The sequence below is a fragment of the Trichomycterus rosablanca genome, chromosome 18 (assembly GCF_030014385.1).
Source record: "Trichomycterus rosablanca isolate fTriRos1 chromosome 18, fTriRos1.hap1, whole genome shotgun sequence".
Lineage (NCBI taxonomy): Eukaryota > Metazoa > Chordata > Actinopteri > Siluriformes > Trichomycteridae > Trichomycterus > Trichomycterus rosablanca.
In genome coordinates this window covers 14,408,363-14,424,901 of record NC_086005.1, presented here as the reverse complement: position 1 = coordinate 14,424,901, position 16,539 = coordinate 14,408,363, and the positions used below count along the sequence as shown (strand labels likewise).

Sequence of the window (16,539 nt, the reverse complement as noted above, 5' to 3'; positions counted from 1 at the left end):
TTATTTCAAAACAAGGAAAAGCATGGCAGTCGTTTAGTCCGTGACAGTATAAAGCTTACTAGACTGTGGGCAACTATGTAGCAGAAGCTTCTAAATCATAGCAGACCTTTTGTTTGTGGCTCAGATTTATACTAGCCCTATAAATTTAGGTAAAGAAATGTCACTAGTGGCAAATCGTAATTACAGTCAATTATAATAACCATCAAGTTATGTCCAGTTTTGGAAAGATTGACCATTTTCCACTGTAACACAGTTAGCAATCCAGCCATAAGTTAGCATATTAACTTTACCAAACTGCTTTATACTTTCCTTGCCAATTAGTCAGAACCGGTTAACCGATTTGAACTGGTAAGATCTAGTTTACAGCGGTTTGATCCAGTTTTAAGCCAGGTGGCGCAGCGGGATATTTCGCTAGCACACCAGCGCTGAGATTCTGAATGGTTTGAAACTCGGTGTTGCCACCGGTCGGCTGGGCGCCACCTATCGGGCATAATTGGCAGTGCCTGCAGGGAGGGATGACCGGACTATGTAGGCTGTGTAAGGACCCTGATTAGAGGATAGAGGCGCCTGTGCATAGTGCATGGGTGGAAAAGGCTTCCTTTAAGGGCTGCGCGCAGGTCGGAGGAGGCATGAGCAGCAATATACCCAAGCAGGGAAGACAAATTGACTACGCTAAATTGGGAGAAAAATGGGAGAAAAAATGCATAAAATATGATAAAAAAATAATAAATAAATGAAATAAATAAATAAATAAACTAAATGAATTCAATAATAAAATAATTAAGATAAATAAAAATAAATGACAAGAAATTGTAAAATAAATAAATAAAGAACTGGATCAAACCAATTTAATCCTAATGTGCAAACAATATATGTAACCTAGCACATTCTGCATTTTTGATCAGTTGCTCAGTAATATGTAGAAATGCCTGTGCAAAAGCTAGGTGGTCATGCTGTCGGTTGACTTCATGATTCAATTGAACTGAAATTACCTTGTACTGACCAATCGCTAGTGTGACTACAGATTTGAAAAGCTCTGATCTTAGCTCAAGGGAAGTCAGATGATATTTTTGGTTCACTTTGATACGAACACATTAAAGAGGATGGTCGAATCGGTTAACTATGTAATTTAAGGCTCAGATCAGTTCTTTATATTACAGAGTTTCATCCTGATCTGTTTTGCTCATGACAGCTCACTTTTAAGCTTTTTTTTTTGTCTCATCTTTGCAAAAGACTTTTCTGGGTCTGATGTTGCCTCGCTGCTCCCAGAGCAGGAAGATGTTTCTTCTTCAAAAAATCCTAGATATGCTGACAAGTTGGAACGACCCCCTGCTGATGTTCCCAGGATTTTTCAAATTCTTGAAGGACACGGTGAACACGAGGGACGTTTTCCCCTGAACACGGTCTTGCCTTTACGCTGACGGGCTGATGTGTTTAAGGGCCAAAGTTGTAGCTGTTATCACACAGTAAGAAACAGAAAGAGTCTCCCTATGGAAACTGAAAAAGATCTTCAGAAAAGTGAAAGCTTCTCACCTGCTGCTATATTATAACCGCTTTTCCTTCCCATCTTGCTTAAATTCTGCAACCGGTAGTTTTTCTGCTCTCCTTACTGGTAATAAATCACCCTCAAGCTCGAGACGCACTGGAATTGCTCCCCAGTCAGGCCTGAAAAATAAATGACCTCCTGTGTCAAAATAAGGTGAATAGAGTAGTAGGGTTGTGCTTTGGAATGGGTGGGAAGCAAAATTGTTGAGATGTTTCAACAGAAAATGGAGGCAATATTTCTGAGAGACAGAAACAGCTGTGTAAAAACCTTTGGTTTCTTTATTTATGAGGGTGTCTTTGTTCACACTAATACACTAATATGGATGTATTTAGAAACAAGTATTCCATGTTACAGTATTGCCTGCCTTATTACGGTAGACTAACTGAAGACATTTGGAAATTGGCTAGGACTGTATTAGTCTAACACAGATCATTGGTATTAAGAACTGGCTCTAAACACTTGATTGTAAACAGGGTTTGTCCATTTTCCAATCCAGTACACTAATGTGTTTATGCTATAAGCCCATTTAAATTTACATAAAGTCATTTGGCAACTGTTCTTTCTTTTAAAAATCCAAACTGATTAAGGTACAATGATGCAAAGTACCTAAATGATCTTTTAACTATTCAGTTTAGCTAAAAACTTTCTAAAGTCCTAACCTAGTTCAAAACAATAGAGAATACATTTAGAAAGCAATCTCAAATGTTTTAGCACAAAGGACATGTGTTATGTTCAAGGTTGGTCTAACAGATACAAAGCACCCACATAAACTTTACCTGCTGTGAATGTAACTCACAAGAGTAAACACGGTGTTAAATGATAGATAGATAGATAGATAGATAGATAGATAGATAGATAGATAGATAGATAGATAGATAGATAGATAGATAGATAGATAGGTCTTTAGTCTTTGTATTAAGGAATGGAGGGGGAACTTATTCCACCTTATGGAACTAGGTCTTCAAAGCTGCCTTAAGGCTTAGATTTCAGAGCTGGACATACCAGTAGATGCAGCCCTGACTGAAAAAATTAAGAAATCATCTTTGTGAACATATGCTGTTTTGGATAACATACTTGCAACAGTCAGGTTGGTTACTAAGAACTTTGGGCAGCACCGTGGCTAAGTGAGTAGCACTGTCGCCTCACAGCAAGAAGGTCCTGGGTTCAATCCCCAGGTGGGGCGGTCCAGGTCCTTTCTCTGTGGAGTTTGCATGTGCTCCCCGTGTCTGTGTGAGTTTCCTCCGGGTGCTCCAGTCTCCTTCCACAGTCCAAAGACGTGCAAGTGAATTGTCATGAATGTAAGCAAAGTGTAAAACATGATGTTAAAATCCTAATAAAACATAAACTAAGAACTTTAGTATCACCACCTATATGAGACAATACTCCAAGCTTCTATCAAAATCAGGTCAGAATCACAGGTTGACATCACAGATTGTGCCCTAAATCCTAAATGGCATATCAAAATATTACTCTAGGAATATTAATAAGGCTGGTTTTCTTAATAATATTGTGAAAGGTCAGAAATTACTGTCTGTAGTTACAGAAAACGTGAAATGAAAGTGTGTTGTTGTGTTATGAAGCAGCAATAGACATCAAGTCATTAAAAACAACACTTTTTCTAATTCATAACAATGGATGGATTTTCAGTAATCAGTAACACCATTTTATTGTTACCAGAAGTAGAAAATGGAGAAAAAAAGACCTATGCATTTTCAAATATGTCCATATTACTCTGGACAAGACCTGAGTCATCTAATTGTTTCTTTGTTATTTATCAGAAATAAGAGCCAGAAATCTGCAGCAAATCCTCCTCTTATCCTTCAGCATCAAGCAGGATGGAGGCTCTCTGGAGCTGCTGATGTCACCAGGGTCGAATTTCAGCTCAGTCTCTGGCTGCTGAGTTCCCATCTGAAGCCAGAGCAGAGCTCTAAATCACTTGCGTGGCACTGAAAGCTCTGGGATTATCTCAGCTCCATTATTTTAAGTTCTTTCCCCTCCACTGCCTTCGTGTCTTTCTTTGTTATTGCTCTGAGAAAGAAGGAAAAATACATTAACGGCCCGTGCGTCTTAAGCAAATCCATCGGAAGCAGCTGCATAAAGGGAAATTCGAGCGGCAAAAATCTAGCAAGCTTGCTCGCCTTCAAAGGCCAAAATTTCCACCACGAGGGCAGCATGGAGAGTAAAGAGCTTTGAAGTCGGCTCACGCTCCGAAGAATCCGTCCTCCTGGAGCTTGACATTCACAATAACGTGTTTGTGAAAGTTCGAGAGCAAAGCACAGTCCAGACAAGATCAGAAAGAAAAGTAGACTTATCTTCTGATTAAGCACCAAGCAGCAGGGGGTCTGATCCAGCCACAACAAGAAACTTCAGAAAGTCTTAGTTGCCAGAAAAAATGAAGAGAAACAAGCAATGGAAACACAATATTTCACAAGAAACTGCTTTGCTTTGCATTTTTCTACTCATTCCAGTTTTACCAATAGCACACCACTTTTCAAAAAGTTAAGACGTACAGTAAGATGTCCAAAGCCGCAAGCTCCTTTCCAGCCATGGTCTCTCGAGCCAAGCTCAGTCGCAGACTTAAAAGAGATGGATTTTGCCTTTGTCTCAGAAGCTGAAGCAATCATCTATAAAAAGCCACAGCAATAGAAATCATTCTCAGTCATCTGGCTCATCGAAGCAAAAAACGCTGTATAATAAATAGCAAAACCATGCCTCTTTGATCCAACCGAGCATTTAAAGCCTGTTAAAACAACTTTTGTTTTGTTTTGCTGTGGCAGTGAACGGAGGCTGGTCGACGTGGACGGAGTGGTCTGTGTGTAACAGCCGTTGTGGTAAGGGTTATCAGAAGAGGACTCGAAGCTGCACCAACCCAGCACCGCTTAACGGAGGAGCCATATGTGAAGGACAGGCCATCCAGAAGCTAGCCTGCAACCCATTGTGTCCAGGTAACATTTCCTCATAGTAATCCATGTGTCCATTTAGACTGAGATTATATATATATTTTTTAGTTTATTGTGCTTTTGGTCACAATATTCGAGCTTAGATTTGCCTCAGGATGGACAACCCAATTCATTTGACCCCATATACACCGATTAGGCATAACATTATGACCACCTCCTTGTTTCTACACACACTGTCCATTTTATCAGCTCCACTCCACAATTACTGACTGTAGTCCATCTGTTTCTCTACATACATTTTTAGCCTGCTTTCACCCTGTTCTTCAATGGTTAGGACCCCCACAGGACCACTACAGAGTAGGTATTATTGGGTGAGTGGATCATTCTCTGCTGCTGGAGTTTTTAAACACCTCACTGTCACTGCTGGACTGAGAATAGTCCACCAACCAAAAATATCCAGCCAACAGCTGAAGGTCTAGAAGATGACCAACTCAAACAGCAGCAATAGATGAGCGATCGTCTCTGACTTTACATCTACAAGGTGGACCAACTAGACAGGAGTGTCTAATAGAATGGACAGTGAGTGGACAAGGTATTTAAAAACTCCAGCAGCGCTGCTGTGTCTGATCCACTCATACCAGCACAACACACACTAACACACCACCACCATGTTAGTGTCACTGCAGTGCTGAGAATGATCCACCACCAAAATAATACCTGCTCTGTGGTGGTCCTGGACAGCCCTGAAGAACAGGGTAAAAGCAGGCCAAAACGTTATGTAGAGAAATAGATAGACTACAGTCAGTAATTGTAGAACTACAAAGTGCTTCTATATGGTAAGTGGAGCTGATTAAATTGGCAGTGAGTGTAGAAACCAGGAAATGGTTTTAATGTTATGGCTGATCGGTGTATAGAGTTCATTTACCAGTTTGATTGGTGTATCAATATTGTACCTGAAGTTATTGATTAATAATCATCTGGTGATTAGTTAATTATTAATTATCACCTGTCAGTTAATGTCTGACATGGGAATTGCAAATCTGTATCACTTCATACTTATACCCCAGTAAAACCTCTTACAGTTTTTGAATCCAAAGTCTGACCTAATGCTGATTTAAAAACAGGTGGTGCAGTGGGATATTCCACTAGCACACTAGCGCTTGGATTCTGAACTCTCAGTGTTCGAATCTCAGCTCTCATAACGATTGGCTGGGCTCCCCCTAGCAGGTACAACTGAAAGTGCCTGCAGTAGACAAAATTGGCCACTTGTCTGCTGGGTGGGAAAACACTGGACTAAAAAAAAGGTGGGGTATTTGATGCTGTGTAAGGACGCTGGTTAGTAGCCCAAAGCGCTTGTACAGAAGTTGAGGAACATAGAGATCAGTGCATGACTCTCCATGCGCAAGACTGCACAAATCCACCAAAGTATGTGGGACGATAGACTGACTGTGCATGCGTTTAAGGAGGGTCAGTGTCTCCAGCAGCGGAAGACTAATTGGATATGCTAAATTGGGAGAAGAAGGGCGTAAATGCATAAATATAATGGAAAAAAATGTGAGTTATGATTAAGATGACTGTGGTTTTGGCTCCATCATGACATTTAACTGTATTTACAGTGGATGGTTTGTGGACGGAATGGAGTAAATGGTCGACGTGTGGAACTGAATGCACTCACTGGAGGAGAAGGGAGTGCAGCGCCCCGGCTCCCAAAAATGGTGGTAAAGACTGCGAGGGGATGGTGCTTCAGTCCAAGAACTGTACAGAAGGCCTATGCATGCAAAGTGAGTCCAACCCCTCTATATTCACCCTTGTTTCAGTGTGGAAATCATGTAATCTTGCTGAAGGTCTAATACTCTGGTATATCTCATACCTTTTTTATCTTTCTATCTTTACTTCTTTCTGCTCTGATACTTTTTCTTTTATTTATAATATACGGTGACATAAAATAGTATTTATTCCCAATGATTGTCACAATACATCACAAAATTAGGGTTCAGGGGCATTGATTATCTCTAGTGTTGCCATTGTACTGTAATTTAGGTATGTAGTTTTAATAAATTAATGGGTCCAGGTTTTTACCCCTTGGGTGCACTATTAATTTTCCCATCTATTCTGACCAGTTTGGCAGTTTCTGCGGATACAAGCACGATGCTACCTCCACCTTATTCACACTTTCTTATGTAACATATTTACAGATGTTTTATTAGATACTATGAAACAGATGGGTATAAAAAATGTCTTTGTATAAAAACGTTTAATATTTCTCCCATAAACCATCTTGAAATCTTGGTATGGATTTACAAAATGTCGGTTAACCTCGTCAGTTAAAATATGGCCTTCATGAGGCAAATGCCTTCAGACTGGAAGGCACCTAATGACGTACAGTACACAGTAACAATAAATTATGGGGTTCTTACTTGGCGATGAATACATTTTTAAGGCACTGTAGAGGTTGCATGGATGCTGGACACAGAATAAATGATCTACAGTCTTAAAAAAGGAAAATCCAGTATTGTTAGCAATAACTCAGAGCACAAATATAGAAAGCAGGAGTGTTACAGCCCAGCCCAGCCCTCGTAGCAATAGAGAAAGTAATTACCCTCGTCATAGAACCCCCATTCAGGAGCTATATTTAAAATAATGGTAAGTGATTATAACCTTCTAGCAGAAGTTTCAGAATTGCTAAGCATCTGTGATTACTATGATCTGGGGTCTAATTTAAAGGCATAAAATTCAGCGACTAGGAGAAGGAGACGGGGGGCCATGGAGGAGTCACACCAGCACAGATGTGACTTTTTTCCTTTGTTTTTTTTAAAGGAGCCAATTATAAGTGTTGACAGGGAGACAAGTTTTTATTGTTACCTCTGCTGTACTCCACCAGTATATTAAACTTTTAAAAAGTGGGAAAGAAAACTGTGGCTTCTCTGTTGGTGCTATGTAATCATTCCATTAATCTTCATCATTTTGCTTCTTTAAAAAAATCCGAACCGCCCGCAGTTGGAAAAGAGAATTTTATATAATGATTGCAGATGCTTTTTTTTTCAGACTTTACAGAGCGAAAGCCGACTGAGCCGACTGGCCTTTCCTTGCTTTCTGTTTATCATTTTTAAGACTGTGGAGGCCAGAAAACATTGCTTGTTGGGTGTTTTGGTGGTTAGGTTAATATTGTTTTTGATGTTTACTGCACCTCTCGCTCTAAGCCCTTCCCGTCTGAACTGGCCCTGGTCCATCTCGCCTTAGAAAAATTCTTGCCTTAGCCTGCCAAAGCAGCCAGCAGACTCCTACATAAAATCATAATGTGCACAAAAGAAAATAAAAAGTTGCTGAGTTGCTGTTACAGCAGCAGTCAGGTAATACCCTACTCGACCTTACCTCTCTCAGACATGAATAGCTGGTTGAATCTAGATTGCCCTACTATTGACTACTGTGATACAGAGATGTTCACAAGTCACAAAATACGAATCAGAGTCGAGTCACGAGTCTTTAGGTTAAAGTCCGAGTCAAGTCACGAGTCAATATAATATACATAATATATATACAGTGTATCACAAAAGTGAGTACACCCCTCACATTTCTGCAGATATTTAAGTATATCTTTTCATGGGACAACACTGACAAAATGACACTTTGACACAATGAAAAGTAGTCTGTGTGCAGCTTATATAACAGTGTAAATTTATTCTTCCCTCAAAATAACTCAATATACAGCCATTAATGTCTAAACCACCGGCAACAAAAGTGAGTACACCCCTAAGAGACTACACCCCTAAATGTCCAAATTGAGCACTGCTTGTCATTTTCCCTCCAAAATGTCATGTGACTCGTTAGTGTTACTAGGTCTCAGGTGTGCATAGGGAGCAGGTGTGTTCAATGTAGTAGTACAGCTCTCACACTCTCTCATACTGGTCACTGAAAGTTCCAACATGGCACCTCATGGCAAAGAACTCTCTGAGGATCTTAAAAGACGAATTGTTGCGCTACATGAAGATGGCCAAGGCTACAAGAAGATTGCCAACACCCTGAAACTGAGCTGCAGCACAGTGGCCAAGATCATCCAGCGTTTTAAAAGAGCAGGGTCCACTCAGAACAGACCTCGCATTGGTCGTCCAAAGAAGCTGAGTGCACGTGCTCAGCATCACATCCAACTGCTGTCTTTGAAAGATAGGCGCAGGAGTGCTGTCAGCATTGCTGCAGAGATTGAAAAGGTGGAGGGTCAGCCTGTCAGTGCTCAGACCATACGCCGCACACTACATCAAATTGGTCTGCATGGCTGTCACCCCAGAAGGAAGCCTCTTCTGAAGTCTCTACACAAGAAAGCCCGCAAACAGTTTGCTGAAGACATGTCAACAAAGGACATGGATTACTGGAACCATGTCCTATGGTCTGATGAGACCAAGATTAATTTGTTTGGTTCAGATGGTCTCAAGCATGTGTGGCGGCAATCAGGTGAGGAGTACAAAGATAAGTGTGTCATGCCTACAGTCAAGCATGGTGGTGGGAATGCCATGGTCTGGGGCTGCATGAGTGCAGCAGGTGTTGGGGAGTTACATTTCATTGAGGGACACATGAACTCCAATATGTACTGTGAAATACTGAAGCAGAGCATGATCCCCTCCCTCCGGAAACTGGGTCGCAGGGCAGTATTCCAGCATGATAATGACCCCAAACACACCTCTAAGACGACCACTGCTTTATTGAAGAGGCTGAGGGTAAAGGTGATGGACTGGCCAAGCATGTCTCCAGACCTAAACCCAATAGAACATCTTTGGGGCATCCTCAAGCGGAAGGTGGAGGAGCGCAAAGTCTCGAATATCCGCCAGCTCCGTGATGTCGTCATGGAGGAGTGGAAAAGCATTCCAGTGGCAACCTGTGAAGCTCTGGTAAACTCCATGCCCAGGAGAGTTAAGGCAGTTCTGGGAAATAATGGTGGCCACACAAAATATTGACACTTCAGGAACTTTCACCAAGGGGTGTACTCACTTTTGTTGCCGGTGGTTTAGACATTAATGGCTGTATATTGAGTTATTTTGAGGGAAGAATAAATTTACACTGTTATATAAGCTGCACACAGACTACTTGTGTCATTTTGTCAGTGTTGTCCCATGAAAAGATATACTTAAATATCTGCAAAAATGTGAGGGGTGTACTCACTTTTGTGATACACTGTAAGTTCAGATAAAAAACAACAGATTAGCGACCGTATTTTGCCATTTTACTTAGTGCCTTTATTTTCCTAGGTACCAGTTAAAAGCTAAAACTGATGTTTTGTTTTAATTGCAAATTACGGCACAGCGGCCAAAATCCCAAACAGCAAAAAATCCATAACCACTGCTTACCTTAGCTTATGTTGTTCCAGATGCTATTAAATTCATAACTGTGTGTCCCATTAGGAATATAATCCGTTATTTTGTAAATGTGCTTATAATTAAAAACCTCAAAACTTTTCCCGGTTATGAAGTAAAAGACTAACTTGTTAGAAAGCCAATCAAGCGTTTAATTGACACATCATCTGTGTGATGCTGCAAACTAAATACATGCAAATAACAGCATTTCTTACTAACAATTAAAATCAGAAGGTCTGATTGGCTCAGAAAGTGTTTTTTTTTTCAATCATTAGTGCCAATTCTGTAGGAGCGTTCCATTCACATTATCTGTTACTGTGAAGTGCACTACATATTCCACCATTTTAAGTGAGATTGTAATTCAAAGTATGGAGTAGGAAGCGACGCTTCATCACTACGCCGAAAGCAGACTGGAACATTTAGGCATTGCGTGCGTTGCGGGTTAAGAAGGCCAGAGCGTTATTAGAGAGCAGAAAATAACACGATCAGAATGATGTCGGATCATATACATATATATAATTGTAACACGTAACTAATGTCGCTGACTTTTGTTGTCCACAAGTCATTTTTTGAGAGTCACGAATAAAGTACCAGAGTGCTCCGAGTCATTTGAAACGAGTCCGAGTCGAGTCTGAAGTCGCTGCGTGTGCGACTTATGTGCGACTCAGACTCGAGTCACAGACTGAAGTCCCCATCTCTGCTGTGATACCTATGACAATGACAATGCCGCTGAGTCAAAAAAGTAATTTTCTTACAGTATCACATGGCTATAATTATAAAGACACTACTTTTTAGATCGTAATTCTAAGTGTCATAAGAGCCTTCTCTGATCCTTTGGGGTTCCTTAGTTACAGCCTAATTAGGGGCCACATATTCATATTAATTAATGCAAAAGTAAAATGAAAGTAATGCCTCATTAAGTAAAGAAAAAAAAAAATGCAACCATGAGTAGGCCTCCCCGGTGCTTTGAGAGTCCTAGACAACTTTATATTGCTTATACCAAAACATATTCATGTCCCTGCTTTTACTGAAATTATTCCAATAATTCCAAACAGATTGATTAAATGTTCATTATAAATGAACACTAATGACACCGAGATCCAATTAATGATGCCAGTTTAATTTTAAGACGTGTAAACGTAAACAAGACTATATTAATGAGCTTATTGATTAACAGATCTCAGAGGATCGATCCATGAAAATAATTTAATAAACAATTTAAATAAATAAATAAAACTTGAGATTGAAGGTGAATGATTTAGCTGTTTTGTGCAGTCATGCTTTTTTAAAAGCCACTGCAGTAGCAGCATTAGTTCAGTGTCAGATTGATGACCAGTTTGTGAAGAATATAAACCCCATAACGATATAGATTTAGGCTCACTTCCCCTGATTGATTTTTTTCCCCTCTCTCTGAGTTAAAAGGGTGAAACCACTTATGTCCATGCTAATGACCATTTCACTGTGCATTTAGGAGAAATCCGCATTATCTAAAAGCTCACATTATTACACATATCATTTGGGATGGGTGATATGTGAACTCCTGCAGTTCCAGCAGGACCCCTTACCAGAGTGCTTTACTTTCCCTACAAATCAGTTCTGTATAGAATTTAGCATTCCCTCACCTCAGAGGCCACTTCACCAAGTCCAGACTGGCTGTTAACTTATTACATATTACAGACTTCTCCTTTAGAATAATGGCACGATAAGCATTTTTCACCTGATCGAATATCAGCAGAATTCGAATAGGGGGAGTGCTGTTATTTCATCTACAGATTTATATTTCTGCTTTGGAGTTCCCGCTCAGACTCAGAAATAAGACTTTGTTCTTTTTCAGCCGGCTCGGTTTGTTATGATGTTCCTGTTGAAGCTTTGATTACACAACCCACAGACAAATGACATTTTCTTGACATATCGATCCTGCAGAAAGGGCAAGACAGACATGAACACAAGGGCAAATACAAGCTTTGTCTGTAGAACTGCAACTGCAGCAAATACACAGTGTAGAAAAGTGTAGAAAAGTTTACCTCAAGTACTGATTTTCTTCTGTCTGCACCATAGAAGGCAAACATACTTATTTTCTGTGTAGAATAATCTCTGTATTGTTTGGGTAGAATATGATTTGCTGAAACTTGACAAAGTTTTGTTACCATTATTGCTGCTAAGAACTTAATATTCCAATAACCAACTAAATTAGCATTACCTGTAGACAATACACAAAGCATGCACATTTGTTTAAAAAAAAAAAAGTTAAAAAGGAACTAAAGTGGGGTGCCCAGATGGCACAGTGGGATATTCCACTAGCATACCGGTGCCGAGATTCTGCACTCCTCGTTTCGAAACTTGGCTGGGCGCCATCTGGCGGGTATAATTGGCAGTGTCAGCAGCAGATACAAATTGGCCATCGTATCTGCTAGGGCAGGATGACCGGATCATGTGTGCGTGGGATCTTCATACGCTGTGTAAGGACCCTGATTGGCAGAAGAGACGCTGGTGCAGAATGCAGGGGCAAGAAGAGGAGGGCTGTGCACGTGTCGGAAGAGGTGTGGGCAGCAACGTGCTCTCTTTGGATGCAATCTGGTATCTCTCAGCAGCGGTAGACAAATTGACTAAGCTAAATCGGGAAATAAAATGGGGAGAAAATGCATTAAAAGTAAAGTTGGGATTTGACTTAGGGATACTGACATGTACCTGTGGTGAGCCTTTTTTAATAAGGGGCATGACTTTGAATACTTCATGAATAAAATACATATAATTAGTGGCATTTAGTAATTTGGGTTTTTGTGGTTGAGTGGTATTTTATTATTAGAAGGGTATTTTTGGTCAAGAAACATTTTGTTATAAGTCGTATTTATAGGTAAGCAAGTTTTGGGTTGTGGGAGAATTTATGAACAATGAGCATTTGATTCTGGAGAGCCATCATGGTTCAAGAAGATTTGTTTGTAGGAGATATTCATAGTCAAAGGAATATAAGTTTATTGTGGGTGTTTATGATCAAGGAGCATTTGGTAGTGGAGGGATATTTATGATTATTAAGCATCAAGAATAACAATACGATGCTTTTGCAAGCACTGTAATGATACTTAAATGAAATCTTGGTAAATAAAAAAACAGCTAATCAGTCCTATAATATAATTATTCTGATGTACCCAGATGCTCTTGAGTGGTATTACTGTTTTAGAGTTTTTCTCCAATGACACAAAATTACCAGTCCAATTTCCAATAATGTCATTTAAATGAATGTTTATGCACCAACAAAAAACCATAACGCGTGATTAGCTGTTGTTCAAAATTGTTCTTTCATAAATGGAGTTTTCCCCAAACAATAACGCACAATTTCCTCTGCGGATATTACTTTTGGACACTGCTGTGGCCCATTTTAAAAACTGGTTTAGAACTAGTCCAACAGGAAGAATAAGAGCAAGGGGTGCATTGATTTCTTTTTTGACAGTTCCAATTCAACACTGGGCGGCACAGTGGCTCAGTGGGTAGCACTGTCGCCTCACAGCATGAAGGTCCTGGGTTTGATTCCCAGGTGGAGTCTTCGTGAATTTCTTCCGGGAGCTCCGGTTTCCTCCCACAGTCCAAAGACATGCAAGTGAGGTGAATTGGAGATACAAAATTGTCCATGACTGTTTGACATTGAAGACTTGAACTAATAAGTCTTGTCCTAATCCTAATAAATAAAATAAACCAATCACTGATATCAATACTGATATCAAAACGATGAGTACATTTACATTTTCAGCATTTAGCAGACGCTTTTATCCAAAGCAACTTACAATACTCTGACAGTATATTGTCTAAGCAGTTGAGGGTTAATGGCCTTGCTCAGGGACCCAACAGTGGCAACCTGGCAGTGGTGGGGCTTAAACCAGCGACCTTTCGATTGCTAGTCCAGTACCTTAACCACTAGGCTACAACTTCCCAGTTTTAAGTATGAACCAATACTTAAAAATGATCCAATATTGGCATCTTCTTCAAAATCAGGTTGTCCTTCTGTTTTGAAAACCATTTTAAAATTTCATTGCACCATGGCACAGCCAGGCGGAAACAGGTAACCAGATGGTTGCTAAAAGTTGGAAGCATAAAGCATATTTACATTTTCAGCATTTAGCAGACGCCTTTATCCAAAGCGACTTACACAATGAGCAATTTAGGGTTAAGGGTCTTGCTCAGTGACCCAACAGTGGCAACTTGGTGGTGGCGGGGCTTGAACAGGCAACCTTCTGTTTACTAGTCCAGTACCTTAACCACTGAGCTATCACTGCTCTTGATATATGATATATGATATATGGACAAAAGTATTGGGACACCCTTTGTAATTCTTGCATTTCAGTAACAACAATTGCTAAAAGATGTAAGAAATCAATTAGATAAAGGGAATGCTTTCAACTTACAACAGTTTAGAGAAGGTCCATTCCTGTTCCAACATGACTGTACCCCTGTGCACCAAACAAGATCTATAAAGACATGAAGAAAAGCTTGGTTTAAAGACCACACAGAGGTCACTCTATTTTCATTCCACTTGTTTTGAAATGAGATGTCCAACAAACTCATGGTCTTGTGTCCAAATACTTTAATGTAATTGATTTTACAAACCTGTTAGCAAGGGGTGTTGCTGAAACATCTAAACTTTGTCATCAGAATTACTTTTAGATGGATGGATGGATGGATGGATGGATGGATGGATGGATGGATGGATGGATGGATGGATGGATGGATGGATGGATGGATGGATGGATAGATAGATAGATAGATAGATAGATAGATAGATAGATAGATAGATAGATAGATAGATGGTATTATGTCTATAATAAGCAAATGAATAAGAATGGGACTAGCTAGATGTGTATTATAGTAATAACTATAATAATAAAGACGTGTAAAATAAAAAAAACTACAACTGTAATTATAACTATATAAAAACGCTGCTAAATAACTATACATATACGGGTAAATAATTGTGCAGATATGGATATGTATGACAGTTGTGTAAAGTGCAGGTGCAAATTATAAATAATACATAATAGGTCCAGTATGTAGTCCAGGGTGTTAGTGGTGTTAACAATGTAGTGTGGTGTTCAGTAAGGTAATTTAGGTGGGAAAGACACTGTTTTTGAGCCGACTGGTCCTGACACGCATGCCCCTGTATTTCCTCCCAGATGGCAGAAGGTTATATAGTGTGTGGCTGGGGTGGCAGGGGTCGCTGATAATGGTGGTGGTGAAGGTCTTCAATGGTAGGGAGCTGCGTACCAATGATTCGTTGACATTTAGCCATTACTTTTAGTGTATTTAACATACACTGACGTAATTCTGACCAAAAAGAGTCTTAAATTCAGTGGTGCTGTGCTGTAAGTGCTACCAGAAATATCCAATTCTGTTTCCAATTGAGATCTGAACCAGCATGCAGATCGGATGTGATGAATCATTCCGGCTCTCCGTCTGTTTCATGAGGTCATGTGTGAGAAAGAGAATGTGTATACAGCTGCTTCAGACAGCATGATTTACAAAGGCCAAAATAACAAGGGTTTGCACTGAGTGTATACATGCTCTCGCCCTGAACTGTGTCATTCATTCCATCATTCATTCAACATCCAGCATCACATTTTCCTTTTTATTTTCCTTTCTGTTTTCCTTCCTAAAGTTGACTTGCAATCTCCCTCACTCTCTTAGTCCTTCATGTTTGATTACATGACAGTAAATTCACCATCCGTCAGGCCATTAATCTGTCAATCTGTCAATACATCTACCTTCCCTTCTCCGCTCACTGCGTCTGCACAAATTCAGTTTGGATTTGTTTCTCAGATCGCCTCGGCTTTTACGTACGACTGTATTGGAGCACCTCTCTCTTAGAAAAATGTTATCCACAAACCCCATGCTTGACAGGCTTCTGTTCTAGTCAGCGCCAATTTGATTTAGCACCCTTTCCAGCATGCTACATTAGCGAGAGGCCCAAGTGCTAATGGCGCTCAGCTCTACGTTAAGAAAGAGAGAGAGGGCAGGGGGAAAACGATTTTTTTCAGTTGCTCCCTGGCAGATGTTGGGCCCTAAATGCCTTTGACTCATTGACTCCAAGACTGTTTATCTGCTTAAGTCAATCCATTGCTGCCGGTCATTAGTTCTAATGAAGCACTAAAACGTGCCTGACGGATGGTGGAGTTTGGCTCTCGCGCCCCCCTGGACGCCCCTCATCCGTCTGGAGAGGGAGAGCCTAGAGACGGGACGATCCGACAGCGAATGGAGAAGGATGATTTTTTTTGCATCACCATTACTCTTGCCTTTGTTTTCCTATCTGAGCTTTATGTTAAATTTGATTTTTCTCGCCCCTTCCCTCCTTTTTTTTTCCCCAAGGTTCTCTATATCAGAAGTCCTCTGAACCGAAAGGCAAGAGTGATGATTATGGATATTCATGTGAGTTTTTATTTGATTTGATTTTTTTATTATTTCCGTCCATCTGTTTGATCTGTATCCACCCGTATCCTTCTGTTTGGAATATCTAGGTCTGTCACGATTATTATCAGTGTACCTGACTGTCTGAGTTTAGGTTCTGCATTATTTCATGTGATCGCAGTCACCATGATTATTATGTGAGATAAATGTGATTGATTAATTATTTGTTGAGCTGATCATTGAACTGATCGCGATGAAGTGGGCGCTTCTACGATTAGTACACAGCTCATGATCATTGGTCACTTGTGATTGTGAGTTAAACTGGTTGAGCTCATCAGGGTTATTTATGCTGATCGTGATG

At 40.1% G+C, this 16,539-nt stretch overlaps 1 protein-coding gene across 1 annotated transcript in view; it reads left to right on the top strand.

The window, feature by feature from the left end:
* The window catches only part of unc5cb (unc-5 netrin receptor Cb), a 262,930-nt gene that overhangs the window by 200,102 nt on the left and 46,289 nt on the right, over positions 1–16,539 (top strand). Inside the window, exons 6-7 of the mRNA XM_063013743.1 lie at positions 4,324–4,491; positions 6,063–6,227. Coding sequence (XP_062869813.1) covers positions 4,324–4,491; positions 6,063–6,227 — 333 coding nt within the window. The remainder of the gene's footprint in view (positions 1–4,323; positions 4,492–6,062; positions 6,228–16,539) is intronic.